This window comes from Macrobrachium nipponense, chromosome 2, assembly GCF_015104395.2.
Source record: "Macrobrachium nipponense isolate FS-2020 chromosome 2, ASM1510439v2, whole genome shotgun sequence".
NCBI classification, from domain to species: domain Eukaryota; kingdom Metazoa; phylum Arthropoda; class Malacostraca; order Decapoda; family Palaemonidae; genus Macrobrachium; species Macrobrachium nipponense.
In genome coordinates, this window is record NC_087201.1 from 86,934,518 (window position 1) to 86,961,757 (window position 27,240).

General features: G+C 35.9%; 1 protein-coding gene and 1 long non-coding RNA gene across 4 annotated transcripts in view; one reads left to right on the plus strand and one right to left on the minus strand.

Annotated features, from left to right (window-relative positions):
* LOC135220757 (orcokinin peptides type B-like) overlaps nt 1–19,733 on the minus strand; it is a 111,393-nt gene extending 91,660 nt beyond the window's left edge. Inside the window, exon 1 of one of the 2 annotated variants that reach the window (XM_064258206.1) lies at nt 19,539–19,733. In XM_064258206.1, coding sequence (XP_064114276.1) covers nt 19,539–19,613 — 75 coding nt within the window. In that variant the 5' untranslated portion in view covers nt 19,614–19,733. The remainder of the gene's footprint in view (nt 1–19,538) is intronic. The other variant, XM_064258205.1, reaches the window with a different exon arrangement.
* Nucleotides 1–27,240, plus strand: part of LOC135220758 (uncharacterized) — a 359,794-nt gene that overhangs the window by 305,925 nt on the left and 26,629 nt on the right. The window lies entirely within an intron of this gene.

Here is a 27,240-nt window from a genome sequence, read left to right on the forward strand (position 1 = left end):
CCTTAAGCAAATATATTCCCTCACTCTTTAAGTTATTGGAGAGAGAGAGAGAGAGAGAGAGAGAGAGAGAGAGAGAGAGAGAGAGAGAGAGAGAGAGAGAGAGAGAGAGAGAGAGAGAATGAATGAATGAATATCTTGGTTCCTTTATAACACGGAGCTTCCTTCATTCATTCATAATTTTTTAAAGTAACGAGTCTCTTGTTCTTTGCAATTTCATGAGGATACATGAATGGGAAACAGCTCCGTATTATGAACAATGCTGTCGGACGCACGGACGGACTCTGCCCTGCAATTCATAATCAGTATTTGAATTGCAGATTATTTTTTCCTGCATTAAAATTCACTCGAAATTATTTGACGCATTTATGCTTTTCTCTTACATGAGAGTCATCCACCCCAAAGATATAAATACATTTTCAACCCTCGTTTCGTCATGCTTTCTCATGCAAGTTAGATTTATTTAGTTCATTTATGAAATTTACGTCTAATTAATCTCCCCACTTGCGCATTCTGTCCTCTCTTCTCTATTCTTGATTCCCTCACTTTCGTTTTCCCAATTCCCTTGAAAGTGGTAATCGGCAGAATGTGTTTTCGATCGTCCCCTTACATTTTCCATTCCGTTTTTTTCGCTCCCATTCCTTCATTATATCCCTCCATGATTCTCTCTTACCCTTCTTTTGATCGGCTGCGTTCTCCCCTTTTATTATCGTCACGTTTCCTCCCTCCCCATTCGTATCAGCTTTCTTCCTGAATAGGAGTTTCCTCACTTGAAAGCGATTGTACTTTTCACTTTTCCCGACGAAGTCTCAGTAATTACTTTTTCGCTTTTTTGTTTTACTCGCGTCCTTCTTTATTTCGGGAACACCTCGAAGATTTTCACGGAAGACGCTTTGAGGTACATTAACTAAGAGAATACGGAAAATGTTGGCCTTGCAAAAATATTTGAGTGAGGACAAAGACATTGGAGAGAGAGAGAGAGAGAGAGAGAGAGAGAGAGAGAGAGAGAGAGAGAGAGAGAAGGGAAGGTGAGTGTTACCATGAAAATATTCAAGAGAGAAAACAACTCGGCAAATGTTTTCCCGGGTTTCTCGGTATGTTTTTATTTATTTTTTATTTTTTGGATTCATTTATTTTGTCACCATTTGCAAATCTCTCTTAAATATATTTTGTTAATTAACTTGGTAAATATTCCTTGTAACATTTTTCAGTATTCTCCAAAACGCAGTTTTGCCAAGAATAAACTAAGAAGTTCAATATCTCATTATCTTGAAAATCACTGGGATGAATACACAATCTCAAACAGGTTACATTTAACTTCCGGTGATCCACTCTTTCGCCCTCCAAATTGCTTCACTCACAAAAAAAAAAAAAAGAAAATAAAAATGCTTGATCCTTGTTTACCTCATTTGGCTCAGGTTTGCGCGAATCATTTGGAAACTGATTTCAAACGAAACCTGCCTGGAACGAGTCGTTCGTCTATCGAAACTTGAACTTCTTCGAGGCCAGGCGAGAGAAGTCGAGAGAGGTAACCGAGGAGATGGAAAGTTACTGGAATTAGCCGTCTTTACGTATGTCCTCCCACTTATAGCATCTCTTTGAACGATAATTAGGTTCATGCCTTACTAGGTGAAGGCTCCGTTCGCCGGGGGAGAAGGGGCCTAGTGCCGTTAGTGCATCTCATGCAGTATACTGTAGGCTTTACTTACGGCTTTTTGCAGTGTCTCTTTAGCACCTAGCTGCAACCCCTGTCATTCTTTTTATTATACCTCCGTTTATTTTCTTCCTTCCATCTAACCTCCCGAGGTTTTCCTCCTGTTACACCCTTAAAAGCTTTTTTACCCTAAATTTCTCTTTCAGCGCTGAATGACCTCAAAGGTCCCAGCAATTGGCGTTTGCCTGAAATTTTGTATTCCATTCCACTACTAGATGAAGGCAAAGTCATATTTATCAGTGCATTTACTGCATAAAGAAGAGCCAAAGTGTGTTATGGATTTCTTGGCTTTTAATATAAAACAAGAGGAATGCACATATACAGCTGCACATAATTATGTCAAGGTGAACACAACTGTCAGACGGAAGTGAGATTCCTATCGAGGTAATTCCACCAACACCACATTACACTTTCATTTCATTTGTCATTGACGAACTTGAAGAGGAATACTCAATAAGAGGCCTCCTCTCCCATGTCATTTCGAAACGGGCAGTTCATGTAATTGATAGGTCGTATTTAATTCTATGACTGGTGATTGAGCAGAATGTACTTTTACAAATATTAATCGATGCTTTCCCCGTCACATACCTATACCGGGCACAACTGCATCGCCCTGTATTTGAAACTCAATTTCAAATACGTCGGGACGTTTGCGACGTAAAGTTTGTGAAAAAGAAGTCGACCCAGATTACTGATATACGTCTGGAACATTTGACTGCCCACGATGGCGTAGCTCGGCAGATTCTTCTTATCTTCATCCGGAAAAAAACTATAAAGTTTTGGTGGACTTCTTTCATGTGCTGATTGTATCGACTGCCACACTTTCCATTCAAGAAATTAAAGCTTCCCTCAAAAGGAGAGAGAGAGAGAGAGAGAGAGAGAGAGAGAGAGAGAGAGAGAGAGAGAAATCTGCGATTTCGTGGAATTCGTGAGGGCTCTCACCGCCGACAAATTGTGGAAGCTTTCAGAGGGAAGATAGCGACGACGTCGCATTGAAAGTAGACCTCTTGTGTTGACACCGAAAGATCTTTTGAAAATGTAAAAATAGCGCCTTTTCTTCATCAAGACTTGAATCTTTCTTCCACATCGTGGCCGACTAATTAATTAGATGAAAAAGATAAAGTTCAGTGTATGAACTTAATGAAGGCCAAAATTTCGACAGGGTTTTGAAAAGTGTTTTTGGATGTTCTTGTTTTCTTACCAGCACGCCATATACATTGCGACGGGTGATTTACAAATGAAAAAGGCCGCTGTCACTGCCGTATTCAGCCTGTAACTTTTGAACCGAGGAATAACTTCCTGCGCGGGATTTCAAGGCAGAATGGGCTGGAATGCCTCTTTCTTCTAACGTACTGTTTTCACAAATTTGACTACTTTTTTTCAACAGTTATAGTAAATATAAATAGTAAAACATGAGGGATGGTAAACAAGGTTAAATACTGTTATTTAGAAGAGTTTTTTTTAAAGCTACACAAATACATTACCAAGAGAATAAAGTTAATACTCTTACTGTCTGAGTTAAGTATATTCAACGTTTTCTGGGGATAGTCCTTAATGTTTTACAAGAAAAAATCATTACCGTGATATGACACCAGGAAGGCATTTCAGATTTTAGTGTGATTCTGTGTCTTATGTAGGCGCCTTAGTATTCAAAGTCATGTCTTCTGTAGACGTCTCACGCTTAGAATTAGCCCCACAAGAGCGTAAGTATCAGTGAACGAATATTCATACTGGCTTACTACTTAAAATAAGTATCCGGTGATGTGGAAAGAAAAATTAAAATACATAAAAAAAATTCGCATACTTTGCTTGCCGTATACATAAATATGTACACAGACATACTTTCTCGGTAAGGGAGTAAATGTGTTTGCCTAGATTAAGCAGAGGAAAGTAGATTTAATTCCCAAAAACGTGATATGAAAATTTTTAGTTCCACGCTTGTCAGCTACTGTGAAAAAGTACATGTGAGACGGATAACCTTCTAGAACATTAAAAAAAAGTTACATTTAAATTAAGAACGGTATAGATATGTATATAAATACAGAATAATATGAACTCCTAAAATATTAGAACCTCAGATATATTTGCCCTTTAAACATTAGATTTTGTTCTCGGAGGAATATGATCTCACCATCTTCATGTGCTAGAAAATGGAAAGATTAGAACTCATACATTTACATTTGAACTTTGTCTTTTATCGGAAAAGCGCGTATGAAATATCAGAAAATCGTACGGGGTTTTACATCAGTAAAAACAGAAGGCTTGTGAAAAGATATTTATGATACCTTATAATAATACGTTGAATATAACTTGTAATTTTATCGTAGTTTGAAAGTTAGGAGTATATTTGATGCCATAATGTTAAAAGTGAAACATATTCAAAACTGCGCTTGAATGGCTTGAGTACAATTGGAGAAGTGCACAAAGTGATGGTTTATTTTTCAGTCAGACCAAAGCTTTTGTATGAGATGTCATATAGCGTAAGGATGCATTTTCGATTAGTAAAGGTATTACAAATTGTGGGATTAGGAAAAATCGGACTTCACGGTACTTTCTTGATTATAAGACAATGAATTATATTTTTTCTTTTAGTCCACTCGAAAAATCATTGTTTATACACAATTATGACATTTCTTTTTGAATCTTACGTCCCATTTCTATGATAATTTTATTTGTAGGGCCAATAAATCACTTTGTTTACATATTATAGCTTTAAATTTTGATTTTCCCTTTTGTCCTGCTGTTTTAAGCTTTCTAACATTCCAGGATTATTACCTGGACCCTGTGTTCAGTTCCTTATAAACATTGCCTTACGCTCTGCTAATTACTCAACACATGCACGAGAACTACTCAAGGAACATAATATCCCATGAGTGCCCACTCCCTCATTGATTAATCTTCACCGATCATTCTGCTTAATTCATACTCTTCGCCCTTCCCACGAGTAGCCTGACGAATCCTCTCAATATGACTTTATCCGGACCCCCTAGATTTCAATAACCTCGCTCTCTTCAGCGGGTAGGTGTATCACTTTCTACTTTGGAAGACTTACACTTCCCCGGTCTTTTGTTATACGATATTTACTTTTCTCTTTTCCAGGACCTGGCTCGGAGTATTTGGCCCCCTGACCTATCGGCGGCCTCCTCACACACACGCACACACATTTGCCCACACTTATGTATACATGTATGTATGTATGTCTATATACATATGATATATGTGTTTTCGCGTACATACAGACGTACATGTATGTGTATATACAAAAGTAATATATTGTAAGCATGTGTAGGCATGTGCGTGCGTGTGTCTGTGTGTATGTTAATGTCTAGTGTGAACAAACAAATTTAATATTCAAATTTACATACCCGTAGAACGTAAGAAAGGAAAGTACATGGATTTAATGAGGACCCTACCAATAGGTAAATAAAAATAATTTCTTTCCGTCTGACAGTAGTTTCTGAGAGCAAATGAAAACATTGATATATAAAGAGAGAGAGAGAGAGAGAGAGAGTCCAGTTGGAATAGCTTCAGATATAAGTTACTGATTGAAAAATCCATTAATTTTGGTCATAGATTACAAGACAGAATTAAATTTTTACGTTGAATATAACGGAGCCTATACTCGAACAACTGAAATAAGTCTTTTTTAATGGAGGTACCCTTACAAGGTTTTATCTTACAAGAAGCCTTCTGGGTGAGAATCTCAGAAAAAGTTGCTCGTTACTATATCTTGGATATATAGAAGGAATTAACGGTATGTTTTTTTTTTAACTTCTTGTCAAGAACCTTAAGATTTTCAGGATCAGTGGAAAAGGTTTTCTAAAAAATCACAATAGAGGATTTCAAACAATGGTGCAGTCAGCAGAGAAAAACAAATATATTTTGCGTGATGGATTATCGAGAGTTTCCAATTCCTTTTGTACATTACACATGAAATTTTGGTCGTCACTCGTAGGAACTCATGCGTGCTAGAGAACACGTATGAATAGTCGCGATTCCGTAAACTGAATAAGAACACTTTTCAAAGGTGAATACTGCCTCAGATTCTTTGTAGTTGCAGGGCATAGAGCAAGTGGGTTTGCACTGCTAGGCTCCTTTCGATGTGGGAAAGTACCATAGGATTACAAAATTCTTATAAGGCTTTCTTGAGAAAGACTGAACAAAGTCGCATTTTCAGACTTTGGCTGCCTAAGCCTTAAAGCAAAAGCTGTTACAAGAATGCGCATTCACTGATCTCTCCTTTTGGAGAGACCCTCTTAGGACACTTGAGCAGTTTTCACGGGCCGTAAACTATAATATGAAAGCCCACAGCGGTTCGAGTTATGCTCTCTTTACCATTTGTGCTCTAATGCCTTAGGAACCTGTACGCCGCTCAGGCTATTGGGAGAGTTTTATATGGGATACTCAAGTCGGTGAACGAGCTGACAGAAATTTTGTTGATGGCAAAAGTTACAACCATTCACATGGTAGATCATCGTTAGCCACGTCTTAGCTGAAGTGAATGAATATGTTGGTGATTATAAACATTCCTAATTTGATTTGAAAGGTTAAGTAGCATTTTAGAGGTTGCATTAATTATTAGCTTGTGTTACTGGTGTAGAAGTTCCACGGCTGTTGTTTGATCGCCCGGTTATTGAAACTTAATGAAATGTGAGTTTTCCAGATAATCAAGATTGGTGTTCAGAATAAATCAGTAAAAAAATGCACCGCAGTTTCTTCGGTGCAGTCGAGTTTTTTGTCCGGTGGTGGCCTATGTTGTTGGTACCTATAGCGCTGCCAGAAGTACGGTTATGGATGCAGTCTGGTATGTTGAACGATTGGAGGGTTGATGATCAACATACCAATTTGCAGCTTTCTAGCTTCAGTAGTTTTTAAGATTTGGAGGCGGTCGGACAGACAAGGCCGGCACAATAGTCTCCTTTTACGGAAAACCAATAAAAGATAAATCACCAAGTGTGGTACTCATCAAAACAATTGAATAAGGAATTATATATCTTGCAAAAATACGAATAGATACAGATGCATTGGCTCGCCTAATCAGAAGTTTTATAATACTTTTTATGGCGTATACTGAAAATTTCGTAGACAGCCGAATACCCACATGGCTACAAATATTAAAAAAAAGGAGTTGTAGACAAGCAGCTTAAGTGAACAATAGAAGAACATACGAGTAAACAGTCGGTGAAAGAACAGGCAGCTTAAATATAAAGCAATTGGAAAAAGTCTGATTTCAAAAAAAAAATTAACCTACGGATGAAGTTGAGGCTTCCTCTTACAATTTATCGCCCCTGAACTTCCGCGTATCGAGAACCTAGTTGAACTGAACAGCGTTTAATCTAGGGGGACTTTTTTTTCTCTCTCTCCACTTTTCTTAAAACTTTGAAGAAAACTGCGGTTGGCGTATCCTCAAACCGTTTTAAAGAGAGCTGGTAACTCGAAGGAAGTTAGCAGAACTATCGCTATCGTGATTATTTCCGAGTAGACCTTAAAAGGACTAAGTGATATTTTTTCTTATTTCTTCAGAGATTTTGCATTTCTATCTCTTCTGCCTTTTCATTTGTACTTCGTACGTATATCACCTGGTTTATCTATTGTACTTTGTTCAACCATAATGATGACGTTAATATTTGAGGGTACTATCGTCTTGGTTTGTTCCTGAGTATTTTGACTATATTCAGAAACTTTTCCTTCTTGGTTGCATGTTGAATCGACCTCCCGCCAAATAAAGTTATCTGAAGTATTTTTGCTTATTATCATCTTTGACAATAATTACGGAGATTACCAAATATGTATCGCAATACCTCGATAGGTACAAAATTTGCTGATTTACTTACACCATGTATTGTGCTTATCTAGTTCTTACATATATACAAATAAAAGTAATCGAAAAATAATAATGGAATTCATCAAGTTCACCAGAGGTTTGAACGTTACCAGTGGCAGGATTTGTTTAAAGATAAATGGGTTCACAATAACAAGTGTGTTAATGTCAAGTGATTCTACCAAATACTGCAGGCAGTAAATATCAAACAGTATTGTGCACTATTGTATTTTAAACTTTTTTATTGTTTTTGATGCAAATAGTATTTGTTTTGAACAAGTACAATTTCCAGTTACCAATACGTGCCGCATACGCACACACGCGTTCACACACAAAACAAGTAACGAGGCAAATCCTCGCTATGGTGAATAGGGCTTTGGTCTAAACTAGGCAAACGATCTCGACAATGAATAGAAACATTTTACGTAAATTCTACACCCGATATTGTTTCATAAGCTTGCATTTGAATAGTTTCAAGATTCGTACACCGTAGGAGGTTAGTGCCGTCAGTGCACCTCATATGATGCACTATAGGACGGCACCTCATATGATGCACTGTATACCTAAGGACTTTGGCACCGCTCCTTCTTTTACTCTACTTCCGTTCATATTCTCTTACTTCTATCTGACTTTCCCCCAATCTAACAGTTGTTTCATAGTGCAACTGCGAGGTTTTCCTCCTGTTACACTTTTCAGACCTATCTGTCAATTTCCCTTTCATTGCTGAATGAGCTCATAGGTGCCAGCGCTTGGCCTCGGGCCTAACTTCTATAATCTTTCCATCAAAAGACTCGCAGGGAAGTAGAATCGAATACTTGGGAAGAAGCACCACCAACGGCATCGCAGATCGTATGTAGTAAGTAGCCGGGCAAGCCTGGTTCCGCTCGGGTTGGGAAAAGGTTATCCGAAATACCATCCATCAAAAAATGAAAGAAGCATCAGCTCAGGCGTCCTTGAGGTTTTCGCCTGGCCCCTGCCAGTGGCACACTCATCGATTTACTCATTTCGTTCTCGGTTCATTCAGTCACTCGTTCATCCATCCCGCCCAACGCCATTTGGCCTCTCGGTACTCACGTACTTCATGTTTCATTGTTCTACTGGCTGGATTGGATTTCACTGGTGGGTTTTATCCACAATTCGTGATTTTTATCCACATTCTGAGGATTTAATCTACATTTTCAGCTTTTATCCACCTTTTTTATTCACATTTTTTATTATCTACAGTTTGGTTTTTTATCCATCGTTTTTAATTTTTATCCATATTTCTTTATTTTTATCGATATTTTTTTATTTATATGGATATTTTATTTTTATCATAATTTGAGTTTTTAAATCCTTATTTTGAGATTACTTGTTACGGTTTGTGTTTAAACTAGTGAAGGGGGTCATCGCCAGGTAATCCCTCAGTCCGAAGGGGTAAATTCTCTCTCTCTCTCTCTCTCTCTCTCTCTCTCTCTCTCTCTCTCTCTCTCTCTCTCTCTACAGATTATATTTCTATTGGTTGTTCTTTAATGAATTCGTGAGGGATATTTAGTCCGAGTTCTATAATCTATGAACCTTAAATTAGTTACTGAATGCTTTCGGTTACTTAACAGTCAAAGTCTTTGTATTTTTTTTTCCCAATTTATCGTAACTACAGATATTTGTAAAGTGGAAAAACAATTCTATGAAATGAGTTTCCAATACATGAAATAAAGTAATCACAATCTTAGTTTTTATACATAGTGAATCTACTTCATATACCAGGGCAACAATGAGGCTATTCTTTATTCATTGAAACTTAATTTCATCAGTAATCACTTTCCTTTTGTTGTGCTCCCTCTTCCATTCGGTATTGTAAATAAGGCCTAAATCTCTGATGACGTTTTCTTAGAGCCAGATATTTTTTTTATCATCCTCCTGCCTTGATAATCGACTCACCCTCGTTGATTTCCTGATCAACTCGGATTCAGACTCATAAGGGATCTTCCAAACAGTTTAAATTCATATTTTTGACGAACCATTCACTTCCCTCGCAGATTTCCCACTTTGATTCTTCACTGACTAAATACTGCGCATGTTTTCAGAGTAGACACGTGCAACCTTTCAAAGTAAGAAAAAAAAAATACCATCGTCGGCTGGAATGTCACTCAGCTGACTGCTTTATCGAACGATTCGTAAAGTCAGGTTGAAATTTGTTTCGCCGGAATATCTATAATGTTTACCTTTGGATGGTGGTTTTGTTCATCTGTTTTACTTTGAAATTACCTCAGCTCTTTTCATTTCACGAACTTCGGGGAACACTGCTGCAGTAAACTGTCTATTATGACGTTTCGTTGCCACGTTAAAAAAAAAGTTTTTGCTAAGTAGTTTCTCTCCTTTTTCGAGATACTGCTGTTTTTGTTTATGATCTCCCTCGTTCGTTCATATATAAGTTCATTTCATGATATATTCCTTATTCATGTATCTATATATCGACTGTCATGGCACATTCCCACGGCCCCCTTTGGAGGGGGTTATCTGGTTATTCCTACAAACGTAACTTTCAGTTTTACGCACAAAATGTTTATTTAGTTGTTTATTTAGTGTTGAGTCACGTGTACTGCAATAAATAGCAAGATATCTCTGGGGGGATGCGGGGGCGAAGGCATTTGGAGCGAGGTGTAGTTCATAAATCATTTCAATGCACCCACGAGCAAGTCAAACGCGCATCTAACTTTCACGTTTTGGCTATTTATATTTTCATACATTTATTTGCTGAGTTGCTTTGGGGAATCACTGAATGAAATAGAGTTGCTGTCATTTTAGGAAGGAAATCAAACCCAGTTAGATTGGGAGTACTCATAGACATCGGAAAACTGATGGGGGAGTTTTCTATCCTATACAGGTCCCTTGCGGCCTTAATTTGGACACGTCACTTCTGAAGACACATTTTGGTACGTAGGGAAGGAGGAGTCATCACTGAAAGCGACGGCCCCTGCAAAGTATGTGCACCAGAACAGATTGGGTAGCAACGGAGCCGAAACAGATAGATTTTAAACACGCACACACAAACATATATATATATATATATATATATATATATATATATATATATATATATATATATAATGTGTGTGTAGATATTTCTATGCATATGTATGTAATGTTGTTCATGCAATGTATTACCCGTATATATTTATGTATATTTTGGTAGAATACCAGGCAATGAGGACAGAAAAGCCTTGCAAGATTGTAATTTTTTATTAATGAAATTCTCCGTTAGATACCATCCTGCTTCAACGACTTCCGGTAATTAATGTGCAGAACCTTTGCGCAAGGAGTCAGTTTATGTATTTATATATATAGAGTTTATATCCTATACATATATACATTGTACATTAAATGACCACTTTCATATATATTTATTTATTGTACACACACATATGTATATTATATATATATATATATATATAGATATATATATATATATATATATATATATATATATATATATATATATATATATATATATATATATATATATATAATACATATATACAATTGTGTGTGCTCACGTAATATTACATGTGAAATCCTTTTAAGTGCAATTGCCACTGTATATATTAGGAATGTATATCCGATATAACAGTGATATTAGGATACTTTTTAATCAAGTTGACGTTGTATATTCAGTAAGCTATGTGCCTGTCAGTAACGAAACGACGATATTGTGACGGGGGAAAATAATTTCCGTGTGAAGGATGAAACCAGCTCAGTAATTTTCAATGAAGAAAACGATGAAGCACCTTTGATGTTTCATTGAGCTGTAATAAGATATCTGCTGATCTTACTCATTAATTGTATTTTTCAAATGATAACGTAAAGGCCCAGATGCATGTCATCTGTTCGAAAGTAACACTGTTAAACATGTATGCAATGCTGTGTTTAAAGCTTCTTGCAATGACATAAATAATAAGCAATTCTTAACCAATTTGATGTGGCGGTACATAGCCAAGCCCACAGAGAGAGAGAGAGAGAGAGAGAGAGAGAGAGAGAGAGAGAGAGAGAGAGAGAGAGAGAGAGAGAGAGAGAGAGAGAGAGAGAGAGTATGGGTGTTAAAATCCAGTTTCACAGACTTTCAGACTTTTCTAAGAGATACATAGAATAAGAATAAAAAAAAAACAGTCTTCTAATTGGGTATAAATTTTAGAGGTAGCGTGTTACGGTGACCTAAAAAACAGATCGAGTTATGCATATCTAATGGCCTACATTTAAGTCTGACGGGAAAGACACGGAGAATGTGATAGGAAGGCCCTTTGAATGAAGGATTGTTCATTTTTCAGCCGTTATGTTTGCTTGTTTCTGACGCATGTGAATTTGTGGGTTGGGGGATTCCTTTGGTCATTGTTGTTGAATTTTAGGTTAGATATTTTGATTTCTCAAGAATCAGCATGAAATAGTGTCCTTAGTTCATTTTAGACCAACAAGGTAGACACCCTTATTAGGACCTGCGTCTCTAAATTCTGGTCGTGTTTTGGGTGCTAAAGGAAGCGTGCAAAGGGATGAAAACATCTTCGAAAAAAAAAAAAAATCAAATATGGTGTGACATAAATCTATATAACATTGAGATTGAAATCGTCATGTTTTGTGTCACTGGTAACGAAATGATATTGCTTCAGGAAATGTAATGCATTCGATTTTTAGAAGCGTATCGCACGTACGTACCGAGAGAAACAAAAATTTTCATGCAATCGTATTGTACAACCTCTCTCTCTCTCTCTCTCTCTCTCTCTCTCTCTCTCTCTCTCTCTCTCTCTCTCTCTCTCTTTCTGATTGTTTATATAAACTTTGGTACTCAGTTGATATGCTCTGAGAATGATTAAATTCCCGAAAAATGGTGAAAAAACTGAAATTTATAACTTTCCCATTGTGTTCACATCTGTCAAAGAAAATAGAATTGTTTCTTCATAGTTCTGAGAAGATAATTGTTATTAAGCAAAATAATCTAACTTAATTAAATTCTTACTCCCATTACATGGAGCAAAAGGAATTTTTTTATGCTCACTTTTAATAACCTTGTATAACTCTCATCTACCTACTGTAGTGTCGTTATAGAAACCAGAAAATATCAGACGAATCGATTTTTGTGTTTGTGATATTTAAATCCGTTTAGAAATTTTATAAGTGTTAACATTAAGATCTTTTCAAAGCAAGGAAACGCTAAGAAAAACATACCCTCTGCTTGTTTTAAATTTGAACTGCTACATCTGATAAAGCATACAATTTAGTAAAATATCAAGGCTAAATTGATTTTTCTATGGACATTGAAACTAGAGTTAAGAAAGAGATGTATCGTACAGTTTTTACGTGTATGAAGTAGGGCGGAGCACTAATTACAGTACTTAAGGAGACTTTTTATGGTTTTGCGTGCATGCGAAGTCGTTGCTGGCACGTTAATAATATGTTAGCAAAAACTCACTCGAAGAGTAATGTTTTTTCTTATCTGCATATACATATCTGTTAATTTCACTCGTTCTCTTTCTACAAGACTATTTCTTATCAGCGAAATCTCGTTTTGTTTGCGCAGTTCTCTGAGTACACGTAGAAGTGAAAGAAGTCCCTATGTTTATTGCTCATAAGATGGAATAACCTAAAGAAAGTCTGAACGGTAATTGCCTCAATTACTATAAGATTTTTTGAGTGAGCTTATTCCTGGAATACTGCAATTTCTGAATGCCAATAATTGGTGACTCTTCAGCAAAAACTTGAAAACGCCATGCGAATTTTTATGATTGGTGAATGAAATTTCTTGCACACGAACTCTTTTTATTTTTAGGGAACTCCATAAGCTGTAAACTCAGTTTAATCCTTAACGAAATTTGGCGTATACTAGAATAAAGAAAATAAGTTTTTCCTCTCTCCTATTCATACAAATAATTAAACCACTTCTTCAGTACATGTTAGTATAGTTTTCTTTCATTCTGTTTACTTCTTAGAAACGTCTAGGTTTAACAAGTTCTGTAAAACAAAACGAGTTTTCTCTGATAAGAAATAGTCTTGTAGGAAGAGAAATCTTTCCCCAAGTATGACTTGGTATCATTTCATATTTATAAGGGATGCCCGGATGGACAGTAAAATGTTTATGCTTGTGTCATGTCACTTTCCCCCAAATGGTGAAACCTACTTCTTAGGTGCAGATGAAGTTCATTTTCTTTTTGAAAAATATTTTGCCATCGTTTTGGTTTACATCAATGATGTATTTACCTACGAAATATTTTGAAATATCAGTTTGGGAGATCTCACGAACTTAAAAGTATTTGACATTTTATGTTGAATTATAATTAGGGAGATCTCATAAACTTGGAAAAGATTTTACATCATCTGTTCTCAAAATGCACTCCCAAAGTACTTCAATTAGGGAGAAACGAAGAAAAACATCAAAGGAATATTATATATGTCGCTTTAAACTGTATTATTTGACATATTTATTCATAATTACTAATCAATTTCAGGTCAATAGTAATGAGAACGAATAATCTGAAGATTTCCATGTTTATAGTGACAATTCATTCACCAAAAAAACAGTGGGTTTCCATCAGTCACCACTAGTAAACATTTTTGTAAAGACAGCGTGTTTATATTAGCGGATGATTGTTCATCCATATGTTCAAAATATCCCGATCAGAATTTTTCCAGGGAAAGGAAGTCTTACAATCATATTCCGATATTTTAGGTCGCTCTTGAAACGCTTATACATAAACACACGAGCAGACACCAGAACAGACATCACATCTTCGAGTATAATTTATGTATGTATGTATGTATATATACACATACACGTATGTGTGTATATATATGCACTACATATGTTTTCAGAACATTTGAAAGCTCCTGAGTGTTTTTGTTGATATATATATATATATATATATATATATATATATATATATATATATATATATATATATATATATATATATATATATATATATATATATATATATATGTGTGTGTGTGTGTGTGTGTGTATGTATGTATGTATGTGCGTGTATGCACACACACAGAGTAGACAGACAAACATTCGGACAGAATTCCCTTTCACATAGAGCTGTATCTTTGCGTATATGTATATTTGTTCGAGAGAACAATCACCTTTGATACAAGTTTAGATATGGGTAGTAAAATTCGAATGGCAAACAGAGACTTCGTTTGCTTCCATAGAGTGTTCCTATTTCTTTAGTCTTTTCGTTTTTGAAGAATATCCATTTGTCAGTCTCTGTTCTTTGTTGAAGTCTGTCATTTCAATATGTTCCTCTTTTTTTTTTTTTAGTGATTTTTTCCCCTCTCCTCTACACTCCATCCATTTTATCTTTTCATTGTTATCTACTTTAAGTTAAAGTTCACTTTCTCGGTTCTGCTAATATTGTAGTATTTTTATGAATAAATAAACAAAATGATTCATACCATAACATCCACCTTACAGGGAATTGGAGACTTTAACAAGTTGTTATTGTTCAGGTATAATTTTACTATTGTCTCTCCTTGAATTTACCTCAGCCAAGTAAATAATTTCTTAATGGTTTATAAAGGCTGTAAGCAAGTGTGAGTGTGTATGTATGTATGTATGTATTTATTTATATATATGGCTATGTATATATAAATATACATACATAGCCGTATATTATGTTTGTATGCATGCGTGAATGCATATACATATACATATATGTATTCATATACATATATGTTATATATATACACATATGCGATGGCGGTGTGGTTTAGAGCTTCACTGTGCGTCTTGAATTTGTTGGGTTTGATGGCTCGCGCCCGTGAGCCGACAAATTTCTTATCGACTAAAAAATTCACTCTCGGTTAACATATATGAAAATATATTAATTCCGAGGTAGAGTGAATTAGATATTAAATGAGATTTGTAGCTCGATGTATGCATGTGAATGACGATAAAGTGATATGACTCATATATATATATATATATATAATATATATATATATATATATATATAGATATATATATATATATATACATGATAATATATATATATATGTATGTATATATATAAGTCATATCACATTACCGTGATTCATATACATATCGAGCTACAAATGTCCTTTAATATCTAATTCGCTCTACCTCGGAATCAATATATTTTCATATATGTTTAACCGAAGGGGAATTTTATATATATATACATATATATATTATAATATATATATATATATATATATATATATATATATATATATATATATATAATATAAACACACACACAGAGTTGATATAAAAAGCTTTTCAAACGTTATCAATACAGTGGACATGAGACTGGAGCAGCGAACAAAAGTTCCATTTAAACATCCAAAACATCAATCAAGGATCTTTTATGTGTAATCTAGTGTCAGCACAGTAGGAAAAGAGTAATTAATCACTGCCCGGGGGAATATGCGCAACTTTGCTGTCATTCATCTGAACCTTTTTGATGTAGGTTTTCATTTCGCTCAAGCGGATTTGTCAATTCATAAATTATTTTTTGCAGTTTTACTTCTCGCTCGTTTTGCTCTCGGGAAATGTTAGTGTAATGACGTTTTTGTGTGCGAAATGCTGCGGGGCGTAAGTTGCGTTTTTAATTCGCATCTCGTAAAACTGACTTGCATAATATTTCAGGCCTTACCAAAGTATAATCAGTATTGGACAACGATATAATTCGACCATTGTATCTGTAAGGGGGCGGGGTGGAGAAGTGCCGTCAGTGCAACTCATGCGGTGCGCAGTAGTCACTACCCAAGACTCCTCGCAGCGTTCTTAGCCGCATCATCTACTCCCTAGCCTTTGACTTTACTTCCGTTTTCGCTTTCGTTCTTCCGTTTTGATGTACAACCTCTCCAACTGCCCCATTTTAGCCTATCGCTTATTTTCATAAATGAAATCACATTCACAGATAAAAAATCAGCAATAATACTTCTGGATGCTAACCTGGTGCTTAAAATCGTTCAAAGGGGATTATGTACTTATGTGATGGGCTCATATTTTTGTTTTACTGAAAGCATTTTAGGACTGTCTCACACTTTGCTTCTCAAAGAGGAATTCTTATTGTCTGTATTGAACCGGTTTTTTTTTTATTCAGGTGTCTACTCTTTAAAGCTATGTAATTGAATCTTTCTTAGAAAAAAATTTCTATCATAAAAATTCCGAACGCGCGTCGGTTATGCCATAAACTTTTGTATATGTAAATCGTAAGTTCCTGTTTCTTTTGAGTTTTGTGCTTTTTATTGAAAATATTTTTTAACAATCATATTACCTATACCATAAGCGCTATTTTTATACAACATTCAAATTCAGTCTAGAAATGAAAATAGAATGTTCTCCCAAATGTTTTTAAAATCGTCAAGATAAAGTTAATATAAATAAAAGAATAAAAGAAAAGTAGATTGTTGACGAAAGGAGATTGTAGGTATTTACTGGGTCAATAGTTATTGATCTGATCTGGAAGTTGGGAGGGCTTTTCTCTCTGGATCAGAATAGGATGATAACATTACTCAAAAGGTCAAGGCTCTCTTCTTTGTTCTTTCAGATTGATATGTCTGGATATCCCCTGCTGAGAAGGAGAAAAGCGGAAATATCATATATCCATAGGGCAAGAGGAAAAGCTCAGGATGCACAGGCCTCATGTCCAGTATACGTGTGTGAGTTGCATACGTGCTATATATGTATACATATAAATTATATCTGTGTATATATGTATATACGTATATATATATATATATATATATATATATATATATATATATATATATATATATTAGTAATATATATATATATATGTATATACGTATATATATATATGTATGTATACTCGTACATATGTGTTGTGTGGTGTTGTATGTTATGCACGTGTGTGTATGTATGTATCCATGTACATGCATATATAATCCAAATCGTTTCTTAACAATCAGTGTTTGTTTCCTACAGAACAAGGAAGTAGTGTTTTAATCCACCCGCTTCTTTAGAAACGTTTAGTGTAATTCTACGAAGGCTTTTAGTTCTGTTTTGCGGTCACTCGCTTTCCCTGAATGTTAATGCTATTCATTCTGACAGTTGCTGTTCAGTCGTTTTCATACTTCTCTCTCTCTCTACTCCTTCCTCACATTACATTCTGAGTTTAAACCATTTTCGCTAATCTGTCTCTCCCATTCTTCCTAGTTGATCGAACCACTTCTTTATGCCTTGACCAATCATTTACCTGTGCTATTTTTCATCCATATGATGTTAATCTTTTTTCATTCTTAGATGTCCGATTGTCTTTGATGTACAGTATCCTCAGTAACTATACAACGTCTTAGTCACTAATTCCGCACAGTGGAAACTGTCACGTTAACTTAAATTAATCTTGGAGGAGGGAAAAGCTTTATTCGAATGAAGTGTCTACTCTTTTTCAAGTTAACGTATTCAGATAGACAAGTCGAGAGAAATAACAAGATCGACACAAGTCAACTGCAATTGAATGTCTTATTTATTTCTTTATTTTTCTTGCAAGCACCACCAAATTCAGCAACTTAGTAACGTAGTTCAGTTTTCCCCTTAATCATTAGATAAGCGGGAACGAATGAGCACGAAGGAGATGAAATCCTTGTACTAAATCCAAGAATGAACTCCGTAAGGTAATAAGTGTGCGTTCACGCTCACTATTGTAACTGTACATACAAACCTTTGAGACGCAGATTCCTTACATTATAGGGTAGATTTTAATTATTTATTACCGACGAACAAGAAGTACACGCACACCAGCTCATACTCAGGCACAGTATTTGGCGTTGTTGACCGTTTAACGTTCGGTTGAATAGAAAGCTATCTGCTCTAGGATGAAAGGCTTTCTTATAAAAATCTGACTTCGGATTCACTTGGAACACAGAAGAGGCAATGATGGCCAAAGTTACGAAGGTTAAGTGGTAAAAAGTAAAACTAAAAGAAGTGTGACTATACTTTAGAATTCTAACTGCAAATAGTTGGATTTCTGCGCGTGCAGCATCTACGACTTCTTTTGTACAGGTACCTGTGCGTTTGTACATCCATGTCCCACTTCAGTAACACTCACGAACTTTAATATTCTAAGAAGATTTCGTTACTTCCAAGAAGTTGGCTCCATTGCGTAATATTACCGAACTTCATGAAGCTACTCACGCTCTTCAGAGAAACTGGACGTTGAAACTAACGGTAAATAATTATACTCTCGATGAGAGAAGTTTGGTATTTACTGTGAGGAAAGTAAACAAAAAGCTTTTTGATGAGGACATAAATAGGAGTGACTTGAATCTAAATGGTCAGAATAAAAATGAAATTTGGCTAGTATTCTTAGGACATCTTATACTAGTTCAGCGCTATTTGGATTTTTGTCGCAGCATACCCTCTGTGCCAGTGGTCGCGATTTTACAAGGAACTTTTATAACTTTTTTTTTTTTCGTAGCTGTTTTGTATCTTTTTCCAAGGTCTATTATGCTTTACGTGCTATGAACTGCAAGCAAATCAAGCAAAAATGGTAAAATAACTAAACAGGAAGGTGCGCTGTTGTCTAGATTGGTAAAAATGAATTGGATGTCATAATTTGACTTTTACACTTTAGAAAATAACGAAATTGTAAATGAATGGCGTTGCTACAGATGAGACGTAGTAAGTAGAAAAAAAAAATTGCGATGTCTGAAGTTTAAGATTAGACTTCGGAGAACGGAATAAATTTCAATTCCTCTACTTCGAAAATATAAACAAACACTTACAGTTTTCAGATATTGAAGCTGATAGGGTCACATTGCTGAAGGGGAGCACGTGTCATGTCACACATGAGGAGAGTGCACTTTTACACGGTGAGTGACCTCTAGGTCGTGGTACTACTCAATAAAATACTAAGTCTTAACGTACATAAGAGAAAAGATAAAAGGAGGGAAGTTAAAGAGCAGTTACAATGTTACATGCAGGTAATTGGTAAATTGAGAGAGAGAGAGAGAGAGAGAGAGAGAGAGAACTGACTTTCCCGTACTGACCTTGACCGGCCCAGCGTAAGCAACGGCGAAAATGGCACACGTCAGGAGAAGAACGGTCAAGGCTTGGAGTGTCATGGCGATGGAGACTTTGCCGAACGGGCACCAGACGTAACAACAGCAACAAGAGGTGAGAAGAAGGAGCAGCGCGGAGGTACCTACAGTGCGGTGTCTCCGGCGACAATACGGCCGCCCCTTTCCCGCAACTCCATTATATAGCCCCCGCCTTTCCCTCCACCCACCGGACCCGCCCACTCCGAATCTCCCACCCACTCGCTCCTCAGGCAACAGGTGCCTCGAAGACACCCAATTAATTTTAGGGTCATTCCGGAGCGAGCCTGGGGGGGTGGGGGGCCGAATTTATAACGAAAGCAAAAACAACGCCACGCTGGACTGAGGAAAATCCTTCATTTGAATGATAAAGAAAACGAACGATTAGCTTTTGACAGAAAGTCGGGTCAGGAGACCCACTTGATATATGATTCTTATAAAATTGCATATGTTTTTATCACGGAATTGAAAGTATACTTTATGAATGAAGTATAATGCTTGATTAAACAGCGATAGGAAATGGATCACAGAGCACATTTCCTCTCTTCTGGTAGAATGACTGAGAAGGACAGTGGGTAGTTGTAACAGTCAAGCGCAGGAACGCTTTCGGCCATTCAGCGCTTAAGGCAGTGAAAAAACGAAGTGGGAGTGGTTGGACAGCACGATAATGAGAGCTAGCAAGTTAAGGAGGTAAAGTGAACGGATCTACGGTTGACTTAGAAGATCCCGCAGTTCCATGGAGAACTCATAGTGTGAGAGGTTGGACAACAAGACTGAAAAGGGTAAAATGTGGGTACAACGAGGTTCTGAAAGGGTGTGTTGCAAACACCTTTTGGTAATGTCCACAGTGAACCACGTGAGGTGCACTGACGGCAATACTTCCTTTCAGTTGACACGAGCGTTCATAGTCTTTCGTTTAGCATAACTGAGGCTGCAAACCCTAGGGCGCTCAGGGGATACGTTTGAGAAGCAAGCAGTCCTGACATGCTTGAGAGCAATCCCCCAAATAAGATATGCAAAACAAGCTGAGGGCAACGAGCTTACACCGGTGATTGAATCCAAGTCAGAAGTAGGAACCGGGTTACTACAGGATTGACTGAAAGTCCGGGATTCAACCTTGTTACGAAGTCTAACAGGAGTCCCCTCCCGGAAGACATCATTCTAAAGCTTCGAGAGGTATATGAGTTTCTTAAAAAATCTCTCCAAGATTCCAGTGAACCGACTTAACAAAACCCATAACTTATTCCTCTTATATTACATTCAAGTGCTTTGTTTACTTATGAACCCAAATACTAATTGATCTGATTAATGTAATTTCCAAACAATGCATTTCAGTGATTGAAATGCAGCTTATTTTAGGTATTTCATGGTAGAATGTGTCTGTGTACTAAAAGTAGAGAAGTGAATACGAACATTGAACAATGAAAGTCTTAATTACAATGGGACGGGGCTATGCTTGCAAAGGGAAAAAAAAGGCATTCAAATATGACCATGACAGTCATAGAAACTAATATCTTTGAAATGTTTAAGAATACAAAAGTGACCCAACAGTAATGAAATCAAGATCTGAAAAATGGAAATAAAAGATACCTTTCATAAATTTAAGGGAAATGTAAAAAAAAAAAATATCAGTGGAATCCAATTGTAGTGCTAGCATAAAAAAAATAAAAAAACTCTGCCCTCTGACAGAAATCCGGACGTAATGACATTTCTTACCGAACCCTGCTTAAGTAGCCGAGATATTCATGAAAAGATTAAACATGTAAAATGAGCTTGCACTTCTTAAAGGGACTGGCATTCAAGCCTGGATTTTGGGAACATCATCTCTGCGACTCAGAACTAAATGGTGCTCTCATTTAAGAAGTTTCGTGCAAATGAATTATAACTAACTTAAGGGGTCGTTACAGAGTAGTACGTGCCATACGAGAGAGAGAGAGAGAGAGAGAGAGAGAGAGAGAGAGAGAGAGAGAGAGAGAGTTTAGCGTATGCTCGAACACTATCCTCTTAACCAAACAAGCACGTATGGCATGGGCTGTAGTGTTTCTGTGATGTACTCCTGCTAATTACGTTTAATAAAATCGATTGTTGGGTGGTCATTGTGTTTCATCTTTTAATGATTTATTTAGAAAGATGACGCAAATAAAAAAGATATCAACCACGCAATAGCTAGTAAAAAAGACAACAGACAGCACTAGTGTTTGATGCGAGTACACACACGCACATATGTGTGTGAGCACGCGCGTTTTCTTAATTACAGTAAGTACCAGGCAACGTGAAATTAGGGAAAATGATCAATATAAATAATTATGCCTTCTGTTTCTTCCTGACAAGTTTTTGACATTATAATATATATATATATATATATATATATATATATATATATAAATGTAAATATATATGAGATATATATATATATATTATATATATATATATATAGACGAGAGAGAGAAGAGAAGAGCGGAGAGAGAGAGAGGAGAGGGGGGAGGGGGGGGGTGGTGTTTCAATATATTTCTTTTAATTATTGTACAGAATATATTTTACGTTCATGAAGTTACTCCTCACAAAGAATGAATATTAGAACATGTAACCAAGAAATGCTAAAATATAGCCCCCGATTCGAGGTCTATTTTAACGCACAGGCATGCATAATGTAATTTCACCCCGTGTTGTTTCCGTGAAGCAAGTAGTGTTAATTATTTTAATGAAACCTGGAAGAGAAGTATGCGTTGCGATGCTAGGCTAACAGTATTTTTACTTGATTATGAATAAAATTACCTTCGCGTAATTCATGAATTGCACACACTCACGTATGCAAGTGCGCGCATTTCACACATATATATATCACTCATTTGCCAGGAGAGTGACAAAACTCTAAAGAATGTGTTTTTTGTGGTCTTGATACCAGCAGACAACCCTTTCTTTGTTCCATATTGCAGTAACTTCTTATTTCTATTTGTAATAAAACCGCTCAGTAAAAGAATAATCTTAATACCAATGGACAATGTATAGAGTTTTAAATTTAAGTAGCTTTTCCTGAAAAACAGCAATTTTTAAGTTATATCACTCTGGCAAATGAGTGATATATACTATATATATAAATATATATATATATATATATATGCATGTATGCTTGTGTGTGTGTGTGTTAAGTTTCAAGTATCGCTTAAAGTCAGGTTCACTACACCATAAGGATACCTTAAACTCAAGAGAAATTGGTAATTGATAAGTCGACTTTGACCTTTCGGTTATCTTGATAGTAGAATGGTCAAAATCTACTTTCTGTCTTATATCTTAACCAGAAGCCCGTGTTCAAACCTGACTGGGTGTAGATACACTTACCAATTATAAGTCCCCTCGTAAGTTATTCGGAATGCAGAGTGAATTCGATATTGAATGATATTTAGGGTTCTATATATATGTGTGGTGTGTGTGTGTGTGTGTGTGTGTGTATGGACGTGTATCATTATATATATATATATATATATATATATATATATATATATATATTATTATATATATATGTACATGTATATATATACGTATAAGTATATATATATATATATCTATGTGTGTGTGTGTGTGTGTGTGTGTGTGTGTATGTATATATATACGTATATATGGAACTGTAATATCTTCAATGGCTTCTTAACTTCTTGAATTCTTTGCTCTTTTTTGCATACGCTTGTTTCTACAAAGCCTGAAGATCCAAGTTCAAACATTATTTTAAAGAAATTGTGATGTCAGGTTTCGGGAAACGAACCCAGGTCCCCTAATCACAAAGAGGTCACGTTGCCGACCTGACCGCAACGTGACCTCTCTGTGATTAGGGGACCTGGGCTCGTTTCCCGGTACCGGTCATGCTAATTTCTTAAAAAAATTTCTTTGAACTTGGATCTTGAGGCTTTGTAGTGACAAGCGTATCCAAGAAAGAGCAAAGAATTCAAGAAGTTAAGAAGCTATTGTGTTTATTACAGTTGCATATGTATGTGGTAAAAAGGTTGCCAGTAGATTCTACACACACACACACACACACACACACATATATATATATATATATATATATATATATATATATATATATATATATATATATATATATATATATATATATATATATTAGACGTAGATAGAGACAAAATGAAACATGATCACAGTTATTGTTGCCAGTATATTATTTATTCCTATGGGCAACATATCCACAATTCACAATTTTATGACTGATTTACACGCAGTTCGTCCGAAAACCTGTTTTGCTGAAATGGCTTTCAGTTCCAAGTAATATATTACAAGTCTTCTCAATTTTCTGTCTAGTTCTTTGGATCTAAATTTATGATAAACAAAGTATTTTCCTTATCCCAGTATCCTGATCGTTCTTGGGTTTCCTTCTTGCCCTATAAGATTTTTTTTTTAATTCCTTTTTACCTCTTCTTTAGCAGTTATTGTTTAAATTATGAAGCCGTTCTCATGATCTTCTTGTTATAATTTTATTACCTCACTTTTCAGTCTTGGAAGCTTCACTCTCCGTGCTTTCAAAGCAGGGAATTCGTTTAGGAATTTTCTACCGCTTTATGTGCATTCTTTGACTCTAACATAGTTTTAGCATATGAGGTTTCATTTGACTAAATTTCTGAGTATGCTGCTATTCAGGACTTCTGTCGCATGAATCACCTTATCTTGTCGACCAGCTTCGATATTTACTCCCATTATTCAGGGACTTGGTTATTCGTTTCCATAACTCCGCCATTCATTCTGACAACCATTTAGTGAGGCCGCTGACACCAACTGTGCTGCCTCCCTCGGTCCCTCCGGTAGAGGTCAACATATGTAGAATTGATAACTATTAGTGGAGAAATAATGTAGTCTTGTCTACTACCTAGTTGAGCACCAAATCGAGCAAGCTCAAGATTCTGTGAATCGAGAGTCGCTCATGGGAGTCTTTCATTTTCAAAATTCTTAAATAATAAGAATTATGAGAATATAAAGACGCAGAGCCGTCAACCGTTTCTTTAAGCTTGTTTCTTCTTATAACGGGAATCTAACGCGGCTGCAGCAGAAATCGACCTTTTCGAAGTATTGCAAAACAAACTAATTATTACATTTTGAAAGCAAACTTTGATGATGCAGGTTCATTGACTTAGTTCAATGAGCAGTCCTATGATCCTGAATTTTCGAGGAATCCTTCAAGACCCGGGATTATTGAGTAGCTCTTGTAATTTTGCGGGATTTTTTTTATATTATTATTATAAAGGGATTATTTACATTTTAGTATCATCTATTTACTTTTTTTGGCCCTGTTTCTCTAGGCAAACATTCATACTATAGGGAATTTTTGTTGATACATTGTCCTTTCATAATGCGTCGTCATCATCAATGTCACATTAGTAATCAGACCAGTCAAAGCTCATGAAAAATGCCTCCTCTTAACAAGCATCATGGGATCTAGCATGACTGATTAGGCTTTGAGGGTGATTACCAGTTATTAACAAGGCCACTAGTGAAAAGATATGACCTCTCCGGCCCCAGCTGTTATACTTTATAATCATAATCTTATGACTTTAGTTGTCTTCCGAAGTACTTTTATCCATCGTAGCAGTTGTCTGTGATTGTTTTAAGATTACCAAATTGCTGCTTTATCTTTATCTTGCCTTTCATGTGCTTTGAGGCATGTGGAAATAATCCTGTACAATTTGGTATTCTGGCCATTTCTTTGGTAATTTTATTTCTAGACCTTTCTTTAATAACATTTTATTAATACGCAGCAGTTCGAAAAAGGGCATCTTCTGACAACATCTTGGGTTCGACCAATTTGAAAACTAAAAATGCAGTTGTGAGGTTTACAACCGGAATCATTGGTCGTAGTCCTTTTATGTTGTAATCCCTTGAACATTGGGCAGGGATCTGTAGTGAATCAAAAGAAGAAGGTTATAGGAACAATGAGGCCCGTAAAATGCATCGTCATTTAACACGAGGCACCGCTAACTACGGCGATATACTCAGTTATTCATCCCCCTCCATACACGTAATTTGGCCGAGGGCGCCATGCATCAGAGAGAAACTATTTGCATGCATTTATGCCTTGGTTGTTTAATGTTTACCATTTCTATCTAACCTAAAACCTATCCTGACCCAAAGACTATGATTTTCCTCTGCGGTCCCTGATTATACTTGAAATTAGACATGCTTATAATGCTTTAGCCAAGGTCCTCTAAATATACTCAAAGCATATTTAAAGGTCCGTGACGTTAGACAATCATTTCCGACGGAATTGAATGTCAAATTCATCACATTCTGTCAGAGAAACTGTTTCACATGTAAATAATTTTCTTCTTAGGTAATCATCTTTTTCAAAGTTTAAACACGTCTTAAGACAACGTCACAAAATTCACACCCAGACTATTCGAAAAATAGTAATTGTTTTACAGTTAACACTGCTCATCACTTTAGACTAAGAATGTCGTCGCTAGGCTAAGAATGCCATGTATTCAGATCCTTTGTATCGGAAGCAATTTTTCTTTTTCTTTGTATTTTCGACCTCCAGGACAGTTTCAGTACTAATAGTGCACACATAGCACTTTGTAACGCCTATACCCAAACCATTCTGAAAGTAATAAAAAAGCTGCTAAGATTCGAGCGAACAGCCAACATAACCAAAATTGAATGATCTGATGGTGGCTGTAACTGAAGGTTTTGAATGACCCATGAAAACAAAACTTCTTCATAGTCAAATGTGAATATCAGCAGTTCATGTTTATTTGATTTTATTCGTTGTTAATTGTAACGTTACTGAATTAATAAGCAGATAGTATTTTTATCAGGAGCCATTTCGGTTCAAACTTTTGCCATTAAAGGGATTTGTTTTGGAGCCAGGTCCTAAATAATATGCTCGTTGATGTTCAGTATTTATGATCATTTAAAATTTGAAATTTAACTGAGAGCAGAGGATTCCGATATGGAACATATCACGTAAATGGGATATTTGCCAACATTTTATAATTTACCTTTATTCCATTCTTAAATTTAAATCATAGCTGGGACATATGTTAGCAATTTTAATTTATTTTTGCTTTGATGGGTGATGAAATTGTTAGTATTTAATCAATTTTTTTGGCCATGGTAAATGATTTTGAGTTTAAAGTTCCTTTCAAGTACTGATAATTCAGGAAGTTTGAAGTGTTCATGAGTTTCATACTCCGGTATACAACATGTGTCAGCACAACTATTTAATCCGTGCAACTGCTGCCTTTGCAAAAATCAGCTTGTTTCTGAGGGTGAATATACCGAATAATTACTGCACAACCTACGTTAGTGAAATGCCTCAAAGGTTTGCAGATTCAGTCAGATCACTTTTTATATGCTGTGAATTCACGTTCCTGATAATAAACACTTTATGTAAACTACGTATACTACAATTTGGCATCCAATTTTTCGTTAATTTTTTCAAGATATCTGAATGCAAATTATCATCAACTTTTGAAGTAGTTTATTATTGAAAAAATGTTTTTTTGCTATTTAGACTTATATTTGAGTTCTCAGTGAATCCCTAATTGAGATGATAGTTTCATGTTACATATATTACGAAACCGAAACCAGGTTGCGATGACTTTGGTTAACAGTGCATATATAGTTAACAGACAGATTTAAATCTTTATCGCGG